The 14,371-nt window shown below is 36.6% G+C and overlaps 1 protein-coding gene across 4 annotated transcripts in view; it reads left to right on the top strand.

The window, feature by feature from the left end:
• arhgap5 (Rho GTPase activating protein 5) overlaps positions 1-14,371 on the top strand; it is a 49,388-nt gene that overhangs the window by 24,968 nt on the left and 10,049 nt on the right. For all 4 annotated transcript variants that reach the window (XM_023833604.2, XM_023833603.2, XM_023833601.2 and 1 more), the window contains exon 4: positions 14,160-14,237. In XM_023833604.2, the coding sequence (XP_023689372.1) occupies positions 14,160-14,237 (78 nt within the window). The remainder of the gene's footprint in view (positions 1-14,159; positions 14,238-14,371) is intronic.

Genomic DNA, 14,371 nt, shown 5'->3' with positions numbered 1-14,371 from the left:
GTTGCATGCTTGAAGAATCTTTTTAAGCATAGTTTTATTGTCTCCCTCACATATGCAATTTTCACCTTAAGGTCATTCTGGCACAAATGTTTTTAAGCTAATATTAAAACAACTTTTAAAACTTCTTTTCCGGCAAGGGGAATGTACTTGTAAAAAATAGATGGATGCATAATCTGTAAGAAATGCACAGTAATTGATGATTTAGCATAAAACTCATATTTGGTTTTTCCATGAAATGTCACTGCGATTCATTTTCATTAAAACCAGGACCATCACATTGTGCATCTGTTAAAACATGTTTCATAGATGAATAGCTTGGAATGGCTTATGAACACCCTGTACTTTAACTCTTTCTGGGCTTTAAATGATGTGTTTATGCGGCCTCTTGGCTTAAGGGAAGCACAGAATAACCTTAAATGGAAGCAGCTGTAATGATTTGCCTTTTTTTGGCTTTCAGAGTGACATTTTGTCAAGGAAACGTGTACCTGTAGGCTTCTTGACAATGCTCAGCTGCTTGCCTTGTACTTCAAAATGGGCTCCTTGCTGATTAGTATTCCCCTCACCCTTAGGGATTACTTGACTCCTGGAAGGGCAATGATTGCCATGCCTAAGGCAGTCCAGGCTGACAGTCTGTGTATGTCGTATGAAAGCCTATGCTTTGTGACTGTGGGCATTGTGTTATGGGTGCAAATTGTGATTGTTTCTATATAGGAAAGAAAAATAAAAATAATTTATTTTTTACTTTAGCCATCAGAAATTCACTTTCAGAAATGCCTGTAAGTATGTCCTACAGGTGTTAGACCTCTGAGGTCCAGGTTATGCCACAAAAATAATATAAAGTCCATATCTGCTTTTACAAGAATTGAGCTCCAGTAATAGATTGCAGGATTGCTCGCATCTTTTGGTCTGGTGAACGTGACTTTTAGCCCTGGTTTCTACCATTCCTCCTGATACATCTTCCATAATTGTGATTTCTGGAGTCATTATTTCTGGCACAAGTGTGAAGGATGTTCATTACTATCTATTTATTCCGAGTTGAAATCCACATTCATTACCCATTGAGAAACAGTCCTGGAACCATTTATTGTCATTTGTTGCTGTTGTTGTTTGTTAGAATACTATGTTTACATGTCTGTCCCCAGAACATTTTGCACCTCAACGGTCCTTGCCAGATGTGGTTGAGTGGCTTGTGTGTTCATAGCCAGTGTCCAAGTATAATTTATAGTAGGGTGATATAAATTTGTCATTTAATTTGAGTATCAGCAGTAAATTTTTACGAATTATATATATTTTTTTTTGTTTTTTAAGTCCTGTTTTTGATTTAGTTTTGGCAGTGACTGCTAATATCATACTGTGCTTTGGAGGTCTCAGTATGTAAACATGAAACTGATTTACATAATGCGCTACAACAGCTATGACACCTACGACTTGCATCTGTTTGCTAATATTGACTGTACAAACCATGTACTTAAGATGGCTGTGTGGGTATGGAGGGAGAGTCATTCACGCCTGTTTGAAAAATGCCACACTTCTGATGGATCAGTAGGAATTCTATGGAAGTAAATTAATGACAAAAGTCGTTGATGATAAAAAACACGTTGAATTACTCTTATCGAATAAAAACCCATTGCATTAATGACGCTTTGAATTTTTAGGGATTGTAATGTAATATGTGCATACATTTAAACATTGAACATTTCAACTGAAAACATTTCAATCGTAATTTCATTGCTTAAATATTCAGTACAAAAATATTCGGCTTCCAAAATTCAGTTCCAAAAGATACGTATTTTAAAGTGCATGTTTATAATTCAACCACATGAATTCAATTCATTTAATTTCACCTGAAAATAAATTCCAAAAGAACAAATTCAGTTGAAAATATTCCATGTGTTTAATTCGCATCTTTATTATTCAGGCAGTAACATTCAGTCCTCTTATTTCTGCTTTACAATATTCAGTCCCGTTATTTTCGCCGTTTCAAATACGCTGCCACAATTTCAGTGGTTTAAAATACGATCCGAAATTCAACCCTCTACATCCGGGACTAGCAGGATGAGCCATAGATTGCCGATAGAGTTCTCTTCGGGAACCACGATCAAAATGGAGCAAGCGATCAGTACAAGTACTGATTGACTTGGCAGCAGATTTTTGTTGATTGTGTTATGTTTCTTGTCATTTACTGGTCAATACGATAACTTATTGCAACCCCAAGTAGTAGGTTTTTATGTAAGTAATTCGCTAGCTGCATTAATTATCACCAAACTTATCCTGTTAACGTAAGATGCCTGTGGGCAACTACAAGGTTTACACACCAAGAGTTAAAATCAGCGTGATACATTTATGATAATGACAGTCAGTTATGAAAGCTGCTGGCAACAGGTATAATGGCAAGGGTGCCAGCAACTGACTCATACCTTGATGGAATTTGTATAAATAGTGCATTATAACTATTAATTATGTAAGAAAAGAAATGTTTAGCACGATATTATACACCGATGACCATTATTGACCAAAATTAATTTAATTATATACAAATTTTTAAGCGTATTAGAGGTGGATTTGTGTGTGTGTGTGTGTGTGTGTGTGTGTGTGTGTGTGTGTGTGTGTGTATTCTCGCAAGGATACATTGAGCCCCATGTCCTGCCACATGAATGCCCCATCAGCTGACGCGTAATATGTGCATGCCAATTCCTGCTGGGTGTGCACTATGGTATAATGCATCTATATATAGAAGAGTGAGTTTATACAAATATCAGTCAGTGATGTATGGACCTGATTCTCTTATCAAGATAAAACTTATATGACTCGCGTATCTCATGGATATGGGACCATGCCTGAAGTAGCTGCATATTTACTATCTCAAACTTAAAACCCTGTAGTAAAGAGTTGATATTACAAAATCTAATTACTGATCTTGACAGCTTGGTCTCATCATTAGTCTGGCAGTAGAATCTCATACTAACTTTAGTTTTAACATAGGGTTACAGAAATATCAAGGAGAATTAAGTGAGATGGAAGTGCCAGAGCTGTCCACAGGGTTCCCGCGGGGTCTTAAAAAGTCTAAAATTCAGAAAGTTAAATTTAAGGCCCAGATTTTCATCCTAGGTCTTAAATTTAATTTACCCAAGTCTTAAAATTCTTATCTCCGTTCATTCCCAAAAAGCGTTGTCTGCAGAAAATAAAATAGTAAATCGCTGTAAAACTAATCCGTTGGTTGTGTTTTCTGGTCTGCACCGGTGTCTGCGTGGTAATAAAACTACAAATCCCATTGCGTGATCACTGGAGCTAGGCAAACAAACAACAGTTTGAGAGAGAAGGGTCTGGCTGCAGAATGTGCACTTTCAGCCACTGACGTCAGGTGCACGCTCAGCCACAACAGGAAGTGCAGGGGAATCGAGCGCTAACTTAGTTCTTGAGGCCAATGTGAACGGTATGTTGTTTTATTATTTGTATTACTGAATGATATTTATTTCATGCCATACATTATTGCAATATAAATGTTTTTTCTCTGATGACTGGAGTAATTTTTTTCAGTTAAAAGGCAACTACTAGCCAGTTGGCTCACATTATCTTATCATAAAAGAAACAAATTTCTACTTTTACAAAGCTTTTCAGGGAGTTACCTTGTGAATGTCTTAGTTTCCAGCATATAGTTCTTAGTTGTTCGTGTGGTCTTGAGGAGAACGTTTCTCGGTCTCCTTATGGTAAGGCAAGGCAAGTTTTTATTATCATACACAGGGGTTATTTAATGTGCTTTATAAAAACAAGATTTTAAAAAGTTAAACCAAGACAATAAAAAGCAAAATGGAGATGAAAAAAAGACGTATTTGAATAAAAATTGCTTAGAAAATCAAAAAAATCTGATTAAAAGTGCAGTATGTCTTGCCCCGCTTGTCCGCTCCTCCCGTGTGCCACGCCCCCTCGTTAACCCCGTGTGGATTCCCCGTGTTTATCAGCTGTTTCCAGTTGTTTTCATTATCGCTGATGGGTCTGGAATGTAACTTCCGCGATAGGCGGGGGATCACAATATACACTCACCTAAAGGATTATTAGGAGCACCTGTTCAATTTCTCATTAATGCAATTATCTAATCAACCAATCACATGGCAGTTGCTTCAATGCATTTAGGGGTGTGGTCCTGGTCAAGACAATCTCCTGAACTCCAAACTGAATGTCAGAATGGGAAAGAAAGGTGATTTAAGCAATTTTGAGCGTGGCATGGTTGTTGGTGCCAGATGGGCCGGTCTGCCATAATTGTCCCCCCGATCAAGACCCCCCCAAATAGACAAAAATAGCATAGCAGTTTGGGGGGTCTTAACATTTTTCTTTCTTTTTTTTTTTTTTTTTTTTAAAAAGATAACCTCACCTTGTAGGAAAATTTTATGTGAAACGATTTCAGACACCCCTAGTGTGGACCGTACCATTTTAACCACCTCGGTGCTAGAAGCAGCTTAACCAGTCGGTTACGTCATTCATTCTCATTCAGCGACTTGTTCGTTGTGATTTCAAGATTCTTTATTCGTCACATACATAGTTATAACAAGTACAACATGTAGTGAAATGAACTCTGACCGATCCTATTTTTCAGTTTTATATTTCAAGACTCGGTGAATTGATATTTTCTTTTTCATAACTTACCCTACCCTTTTTAGTTTTGGTAATATTGGCAATAGTGAAAAGTGTTTTGTTGGGTTCAAATATGTTTGATATAGGCCATCCAATTAAGGTATATGTCATGTTTTTATTTGTTTTAATCTGATGAGGAATATTTTATTTTATTTTTTGTTTTACTTTTCAGTTTTCCCCCTGAGGGATTGCCACCTTATGTGGTCAGGGGGTTTGCGTGCCTCAGTGACCCTAAGAGCTACACCAGCAGAAGCTTAGCCTTCAGGTGGGACACCCAAGTTGGACAGGTCTTAGGGTAGAGGCCTGACAAAGTGCAATCCAATTACATGACAAAAACAGTTATCCAGAGCACCACCCCACCCCTTTCCCGCCTTTGTCGCCACCATGTGCCCCCTTCACATTTCTGTCTGCCCCCACATATATGCATGTCTAGAACCGGCCCCGACGTATGTACATATTTATAGCATGCCAATCGCGTCAAACAAATCGCGGCAATGCCAAAAACACCAAAAACCCATGCATGTACATTCTCAGTTATTAACGCACATAAATAAATTTCAAGCACATGTTAATATATTGCTGCCATATTGGTTTTCGGTTATCTCGATCATCGGTTATATCAACGCTTTTTGGCAACCCCCTAGGCCGGCGACATAACCGGGTTCGACTGTATATGAATAATCAGCCTGTTCTAGTTTAAATGGAAATATATTATTGTTAATAAGCTGAGTCTGAGAGTTTTATTTATTTGATAGTTTATTTCACATTTCTTGTTTGTAAAGGCTAAATACAAATAAAAAGTGAACCTTATTTTTTTTTGTACTGTTTTTATTAAAAAAAAAAAAAAAAAATTATATAACTTTAATAGGAGGAGCCTGGAGGTATTATAGACTTTGCAAATCAGTTTGCAGACATCCATTGTGTGTGTCCTCGGCAGTTTTTTCCTGAGGCTTTTTAATATTGTCCATATCGATATCAGAATTATATCGTATCGACCAAAATTAAGAAATATATCACGATATAAATTTTTGCCATATCGTCCAGTCCTACATTCTTTTGATTGAAGTTGAATGAACAGCAGATTGATTATCTCTGACGTTACTGTGCTGGACACTACACTTCAAACTGAATAACTGGTGAAAAATAGTCAATTAAACACCAGCAGAAAACAAGATGGCTGACTGTTTCTTTTGTTTCTGCTTTCATAGAGTAGCTAAAACATCACTGTCAGAAATGTAAATAAGTAAGAGATTGGTGTGGTTACTGAGATTAGCAAGATAGGTACCTGTGAAAGCGTGGTCATCATGAGGCGTAATTAAGCTTACAATGCTAACATTCAGATGCCTTGGGCTACCTGTAAATGTTAATATTTTTAAGTGAATTTTTTTCTGGGTCCATTTTATCACCAAAAGAATAGATCTAGGTGGTGAGAGATGTGTATTTCAGACTTTTATTTTTAAGTCACACCCTAAAGCACATGATCTTCAGTGAGTATCCATTTTATTTTTAGGGAGCTATTTCTAGAAAAGGCACTTTCTTGTTCCCTCTGTGGAACTAGCAGAATTTGCTGTTGCTGTTAGTTATGGTTTCCTGTACACCTCTGTGAGCATGCTGTGGTTTAACCATTGTTAGTGACCAAGCAGTCCTTCCTTGCACAGTATTATGGAGTGTACTCAGCTGAAGGCTTTAGATAAAACCCACTGTGACAGACTGCAGTTCAGTTCATTTGCTCTTTCTGTTGTATCATGCTAAGTGCTGATGGAGATATTAATTTATTTTTTTTTATTCACATGGTCAGTAATAACACTTTCATAAATTCTATCAGCCTATCTTGTTTTTTTTTTTTGCTAAAGGTTGCAGCAATGGAGAATTTCTGCAGTACTACTCAATGCTTCTACTGATAACATGATGGTGTTCTTTACATTGTGACTGAAGGGGGGAAAAACACGCAAGAAAACGTAAAGCTTGATTAAAGTATTTGATTTCAGCATAATGTTCTGTACAGTCATTTACTCAGGAGTGTGAAGTGGCCTCATCTTATTCATAGTTTCCAAATGTTATCAAGATCTGTAATGTAAATGAAATTATTAATGAGATGTGGGTAAAATGTATCAGTTTGTTTTACTATGAATTTACATATGAACTTCTTATGAAAGTAAGACAGATATTGTCCATAACTGTCATTACTGGTGTTTCTGCTGTTTCTGTCGTAATTGTAAAAAGTGTAATACATTTTAAACATTAAGTGATTTTTGCTTTTAATTTTTGGGAGAGTAACATGGTTGTAAAGCAAACTAATTTGATGCAATAGGGAAAAAAGCAAAAACAATAAAGAAAAGCATTTTCTTATTCCTTTATTTTTAATTTCTTTCAGTATTTTTATTTGTATTTATTTCACTTTCTTATTCAACATTTACTTCCTTATTCTTTTACAGATTTACTCTTTTTATGACACTTTTATGACTGATTTAATATTAAAATGATTAATTTAAGATAAAAACTTTATTTTTCCTCCAGGGATCCATTTCTATTATCCAGCAGTTTCTATATATATAGAACAATGGCACAAGTGAGGGAAGAATGCTTGTAAAGTCTGCAGTTTGTAATTAGTGCCATGCTACTGTACTGGGGTAAAGGTTAATGTTCTCAAAGCAAGATGGTGTTAGGACTGTGCAGAGTGGAAGCATTGAACAGTCAAATGGCAGCAACATAGTCCAAAGGGTGAGCCTGTGGCTGAAGGTGCTCCTCAGCTGTACCGGCTCTCTCTCGATGATGGGCTTATTATACAGCAGGGAGTACAGTTTGCACACTATTCTTTTTTCAGCACTGTTTTAATGGAATTCAGGCTCAGGGTTAGCTTTTATCAAGTGTTTGTCCAGCCCACAAGCCACCTCCACCTTGATGTTGCTCCGGTCGGTAAATAGGACCAAAAAAAGACACACTCACTGACTGAAAATAACAGTCTTGCACATCAGGTGATAAGATTACATAACTATGTATAGCCACGCAACATTGACTGCTTACTGTAGTCAGTGTTTGTGTGTGTATATAACAGTTGGCAATAAACTAAATCAGCGGTGGCCAATCTTATCCAGAAAGGGCCGCTGTGTATGCGGGTTTTTGCTGCAACTCCCTAATTAGATTGCTAATTAGTGGACTGATTGGCTGAAGAGTCCTCATACCTGGGTTTGAACTGACCTAAAGGTTATCCCAAAAACCAGCATACACACCGGCCCTTTGCGAATAAGATTGGCCACCCCTGAATTAAATAGAATCACTATGCACAGTGTTTGCGTATATGCCTTAGCATATACGCAGATTAAAAAATTAGTTTTTTAATATTTTAAATAATAATTTGATTTAACTATTGTATTATTTGTGTTGCTAGGCCCTTGGGTTTTCCATAGTAATTAGACCTTTTTAAAGTTAAAATCCTCTTTCTTCTTTCTCACTTTCTTTTATGCTGTTAGCAGAAAAATCATTAGAGAAGCCTTTAGAAATAACCTGTTTAGTATTTTTTTTAATTCATGGAAATAATGACAATATTTTTATGCAGTTTCTAGCACTCTTTACAAAAACATTTTAATTCCTTCCTTTTAATAATGGACAGCTCCGTAATCATATTGCACTCTTCCTACTTCCTGTAGGTTGGCTGCTTACAAGGCAGAGCAGAGCCTAATATTCCATCTTCCTGCAGCTTGTCCTCGTTAGAAGGAAGTTTTCCTGATCAGACATAATGTAAAGTATATATGTATAAGTCAGCAATTTGTTTGCCATCCACTGTTTTTCGGTTTCACTGTTACTGGTGGAGGTTTTGTGCTTACACTGCGTGCTGATTATTACAGAGAGCCTAACCTTGAATGAGGTGCATACTGTATGTGGGAAGAAGCAGCCTTGTCTTCCTGCAGTGACTTTATTTTGGCAGCCAGAAAAATGCCTGCAGCTACAGCTGACACACTCCACACAATTGTACCCTGTTCGTAAATTAGGATACAATTTTTTTGCTGGCATGTGCAGTACAGTCTCTTCGGACAAATCATCAGTCATTTGAAGTCATAGTGGGACAGTGAATGTTGAATCTAAAATGAAATATATTTCACAAATAAGAAAATCATACTTAATGATGGCCTTGTCTTTCCCCTTCAGGGTCACTGTACTTAATGCAAAGAAAACCGACTAAAATAACATTGACTGTGCACCTTCCACAAAACCGATTCAGTCATGAATTACCTAACACAAGTATTTTATCTCTGCTAGTGCCTTGGCAAGAAAAGTTTTTGAAAAGATTTATCACTCGTACATTTTTGGATTGATATTCAGAAAGGAAGATTGCGTTATGAATGTGTCTTGCGATAATGAGCTGAATATACTTAAATTAATAAGGTTCTTGAGGCCTCGTAGTGTGAAAACATTCAGAACTTAATGGTTGCCACTGCACCAGAAAAACACTAAAGAGAACAAATTTTGTGCTTACTGTTCTAGATTTCTTGTCCTATAGCCTGGGGTCTGGAAGCTTTATAAATAAAACCTGTAGTCACTTGGCATAGTAGCCATATTATAATTTTAATAATATACTTATTGAATAGGATATGTTGGTATCTTATCACAATCTGCTTAAAATAAAGTCTTGTCATTGTGACATTAGTAGGAATCTAGGAGAAGATTCAGTTGGGGATGCATGAGGATACAGGACAATAGAACATCTAAATTTGTACCTCTTCCTCTTCCACTCTTTCCTGTTTTCTGTTTGTGTAATGTTTAATCTTCCTTCCAGCATTCACCCACTGGAGAATTGACATTTAAAATTTTATGTGAATGGGTATTACATAGCAAAATATTTCCTAGTAGCGAAGTTGTAACAATGTCATATTATGGTTCTGGACACAGTGATCTTTAAACAGAGCTGATCTTGGAATTCATTAAATTTATTATTTATTGTAAATATCTTTGAAAGTAATTTTTTGTGGTTCACTAAGTGTTTCAAAAAAATGTGTCAGTATTTTTCTAGAAATTTGATGGTATAAAATAACACTTAGGCCTAACCATGTCTCCCTCAATGGTTTTTTTTAATCCACACACTAGTTACTGTTACTAAATTCTGTTGTGTGTGTGTGATTATATGCCAGCTCTTCAGTCCCATTCACGTGACACATTACACATTGTCCTGTTAGTGTCAGGCAGGGTTTAGCTCGACTGGGGTTGTGCAAGATGAAGCACATTGTCTAGAGGCACAAATGAGCATAATGGCTGGTTTCAGTTCCCCATGTTTAGCAATATTATTGGAATCACTTTAGTCCTATGAGTGTAGTTCTGGTACTAGCACGTCTTATTTTTTTTAGTTTTACGGGTTTAGCTGTGTTTCTGAAGGCATTTTTGTACAGAAACTTTCACTTTCATCATGGAAGCAAGCAGCATTCATTTATTCATCAAATGTACAGTAAGATAGAATAAAGTAATAGTAAATATCCTGTAAAGTAGGGGTGTAATAACACATCGATTTGTATCGGTATATCGATTCAACAGCAAACGATCCGATGCATCGATGTGGCCGCATAAATATCGATACATGCGCTTTTGTTTTCTCGCATGTTCCAGTATTGTTTTAATGATCCACGCCGACGTATACATGGTCTATATCAGGGGTGCCCAATACGTCGATCGCGATCTACTGGTTGATTGCAAAAGGTAGTGTGTGTAGATCGTATGGCATAAAAAATAGAGGATGGATGACGTGTTCAACCGTGCCAGCTGCTGCAAGCTACCGAGTTGCCTAGTTAGCCTCCAATTTATTTCTACTAAACTTAAGAAAGGGTATAAAAATGAATGGGGGAGCTGGACCAAGTAAGAAGCCAAAAACCTACCACTTCCATCCACAGTTGAGATGGAATTGGGAAAGTTGAATGGGTGGAGCAGTAACGGCATAACTTTTATGGAAAGTACTATTCCAAACATGCATCCATGTTTCATTGTGCCTATACCAGGAAGCACAGGAAATGAGGCATCCCTAGATGGGATATCTGACCATTTCGTGTTCAAGACCAGGAATTGACCAAAGACTATATAATATATAGTGATAATATATCATTGTCACTACAGTGTTATGTTAAGATACGCCTGACCGAGTTGCATCCAATCACATTTATGTCTGAAGTTCATATTAGTATGTATACAGTAATGTATAGGTGATGAATAGCTACAATAAGCACATATGATACAGAAACAGTACCTGTACTGTACTATATATTTCAGTACATAAAAAGAAACTTTACAATAAAATATTTTGCCGCAGTTTCAGGCACTGTTCCTCAACTCCCACTGTTTGCTGTTGCACGCATCTTTTGATTTAAGTGAAATTTCTTTTTATTGTAAAGTGTTGTGATTTTATAGTTTATCTATAGTACTGTGTGTATTACATGACAGTAACTGCATGTGTCACCTATCCCTTTATTGCTTAATAGCCAAATACAGTTACAAAATAACAATGCAAGCATATAGTGCAAAATATATTACAAAGAAGAATAAGAATTTAAGGGCATTTCTTTATTAAAATTAGTCTTACCGTGCACACAGTCACATTTAGAATGTGTGAGATTTATCAATATTCATGTCTTACGACTGTTCGGAGGCATGAGTGTTAAATATCAATTAAATAAATACCAAAGGAACCAGGAGCTACAGCTGGTGACAGTTTCTGTGGTGGGAACCAGATCAAAATTTCAGGCACCTGAAAAAGTTGGTGGTTCCTGAAAAAAGTTGCTGCTATAGGAATGGGCTTTATGGGCAGTGGAAGTGTGAGCCCATGGGGCTACTCATTATCACCTTAACTGTGAGAAAATAGGGAGTAAACTTTCACAGGAATTGACCACACCCCAAACTTTTTTTTAGTGTTTGACACTGTTATACTTAAATTCGACTGTTTAGATACTTTAGGCAGCAGGACAACTAGCTAGTGCCTCCACCTGCATCAGCTGCTGTTCCTCCTGTCTGTGCTGCTGGTTTTCCTCGCCCTCATTAGACAGGACTTGCCTGAGCATGTCAGAACTTGCAAGGAATGTGCCAGTGTACAGATATTTGAACACCATTTGAATTAGAATTTGGTGATCAGTGGTCATTGTTGACACACCACAGCACACAGTGCGCAACAACGAAATGTGTCCTCTGCATTTAACCCATATGTGACTTTCATGACATAGCAGGGGGCAGCTAATTCAGCGCCCGGGGAGCAGTGCTTGGGGGCGGTTACCTTGCTCAGGGTACCTCAGTGGTGCCTTGCTGGTCGGGGATTCGAACCTGCAATCTTTTGATTACCAGTGCGCTTCCCTAACCATCAAGCCACCACTGCCCAATTTAGGTTGATACTGTATGCTGAGTGATGAAGACTGGACACACAAGACTTGCATTTCAGGACTGCTTTCAGTTAATTGGCTTTGCAAAACTATAATCACTTTTTAACTGTATCCATATTTCTTTAACTAAGTTAAAATGGTCCTTGTGCTGTGTATGGCATTATAATCCCTGAGTAGTACTTTATATTCTCTGTGGGAGCAGTCCTCAGTTAATGTGTTAAAATACCCTATGGGAGCAGCCTACAAACAAATGTGTTAATATTAATTCTTTAAAAGAATGACACCATATAATTGAGACTGACGGGGCTGCTCCCTGAGCTTCACTGCCACCCAAGAATATATTTTGTTTGAAAAGCTTTTCATTGATGGTCATTATTGGTATGTAGGTATTTACTAAATTACCCGTAATCTAGATCCATCATAGACACATTTAAGTGAACTGTCTGTGATGGGACTGGCATAATTTTTTCATTATGTACAACCACTCATTTGCAATTTTGATCTTCTTTATCTGAAATCTTACAGGTATGTTCACTATCAAAACTATCTAGATATTCAATATAACCACTCTGTGCCCATTGAAAACACACTATAATGAATCCACATGTGGAAAAAAATTGAAAGCACTTGCCATAAATGTTTAAATGCTTTATGAAGCAGTCCTTGATGGGTTGTTATATATAGGTGATTAGGAGATTTTCTTTAAATTTTTTGGATATTTGAATGGGCTGGGAATGCAATATTATTATTATTATTATTATTATTATTTTCCATTATTATTTAGTCCGCATTATACAAAAATCCCCTATCCAACATATTTTTAGGAACTGATCAGGTTTGAGTAATGAGTCATATTTGTACTTAATATTTTAGATTGTTTTAAGTGCTTTTTTAGTTTTACAGTATACTTAGGTTTGAGTTTTAAGTAATGTCTGAATAAGTACTTCACTCTATTTTATTGAATATTGATATATTTTCTGTTTACTACTTGTATTTGTGCATTTAAATACATCTTAATTTTACTTTAACTTTTTTATAATATAAGTAGGATCATATTGGGTGTGGTGTCTTAATGGTATGACTAAGCACCATAATATTTCTTTCATGGTTAACTAAAACTTCTAACAATATTTTTGTGGTGGTTTTTGATGACACTGCCCAAGACAACATTCTTGCCTGTAAAAACTTCCTGGCACAGGTTATGTGACATAACCTCCTCTGAGAAATGCCTTTGACTGGGTGCAGTGCCTTTATTCAAGCCAGATCCAGGATGTATTAAAAGACATGCCACGGACACTCGTGTGTTACAACCCTCACAGATTGTGGACCAGATGTGACAGCTAGTTTGCATTTACATTATGAAAGCCCTTTTCCTATCCTCAGAGTTACCCATAACATACTCACAAGAAGCAGACTGTACTTGCAGTTGTGTAATCTAAGAGTACATTCATCATGATTCCGTGTTTGGGATGAGTACAATGTGTAATCGCTCTGTTTGTTTGGAATTCTTCTTTTTTCAGTTATGGTTCCAGCCAGACTGGTTTTTTGGTATTTTGTTTCCTTGGCCAGTATCTGAGAAGTTGAGACATCTGCCTACGTCTCGAATGCTGACTATATATTTTTGTGTTTACTGGCATGTTGGGAGTATTGCCTGGTTGAATTCACTCTGGGCCCGAATGGGAAGGTGCTCTGCAGAATAAATATGGCTGATATACAATGTATCCTTGTATACCTGTCAATAGTAGTACACCACAATAAGATTAAATTACATTAAAAAATTTACTATATAAAAAAATACGGGGATCATCTTGACATTTTTTTTAATTAGTTTTCTCTAGCTTTCTTTATTCCATTTCTTGGTGCATGTGTATATGCTGTGAACTTTTTTTTATTTGGACACTACTGCTTGAGAACGTAATTTCGTAGTAATTTCTGACAACTAAAAAAAGGAAGTTTAAAAACAAATATCACAATACCTTAGCTGGAAATCTTTGACTGCATCCTAACTATACAGAAATTTTGCTAAACGTATGTCACTTACTTGGGGTTTTTTTTTTTTTTTTTTTACTACAAGTGACATACCTCAAATGAAACGCACCACAGTAAATATAAACATGTATACATTATTAAATAGCAATGTGGTCAAGAACAAATAATCATTACCTCTGCTGTGTTTTATTTCAGGTTTGACTACAGAGGGCCTATATCGTGTAAATGGAAACAAAACGGATCAAGACAACATACAAAAGCAGTTTGATCAAGGTAATGTGATAAGGCCTGCCGTATGATGCCTGCCTAGGAGCCAGTGACGCACCAGCTCTTTATAGTGCTCTTTTATGCCTTTGTTTTAAGTAAAGAAAACAACAAATCTTAAATCTTTGAAATTTGAAATGCCT

This window comes from Paramormyrops kingsleyae, chromosome 14 (genome assembly GCF_048594095.1).
Source record: "Paramormyrops kingsleyae isolate MSU_618 chromosome 14, PKINGS_0.4, whole genome shotgun sequence".
Classification (NCBI taxonomy): domain Eukaryota; kingdom Metazoa; phylum Chordata; class Actinopteri; order Osteoglossiformes; family Mormyridae; genus Paramormyrops; species Paramormyrops kingsleyae.
The sequence above is the reverse complement of the archived record's forward strand: the minus strand, read 5'-3'. Positions and strand labels throughout refer to the sequence as shown.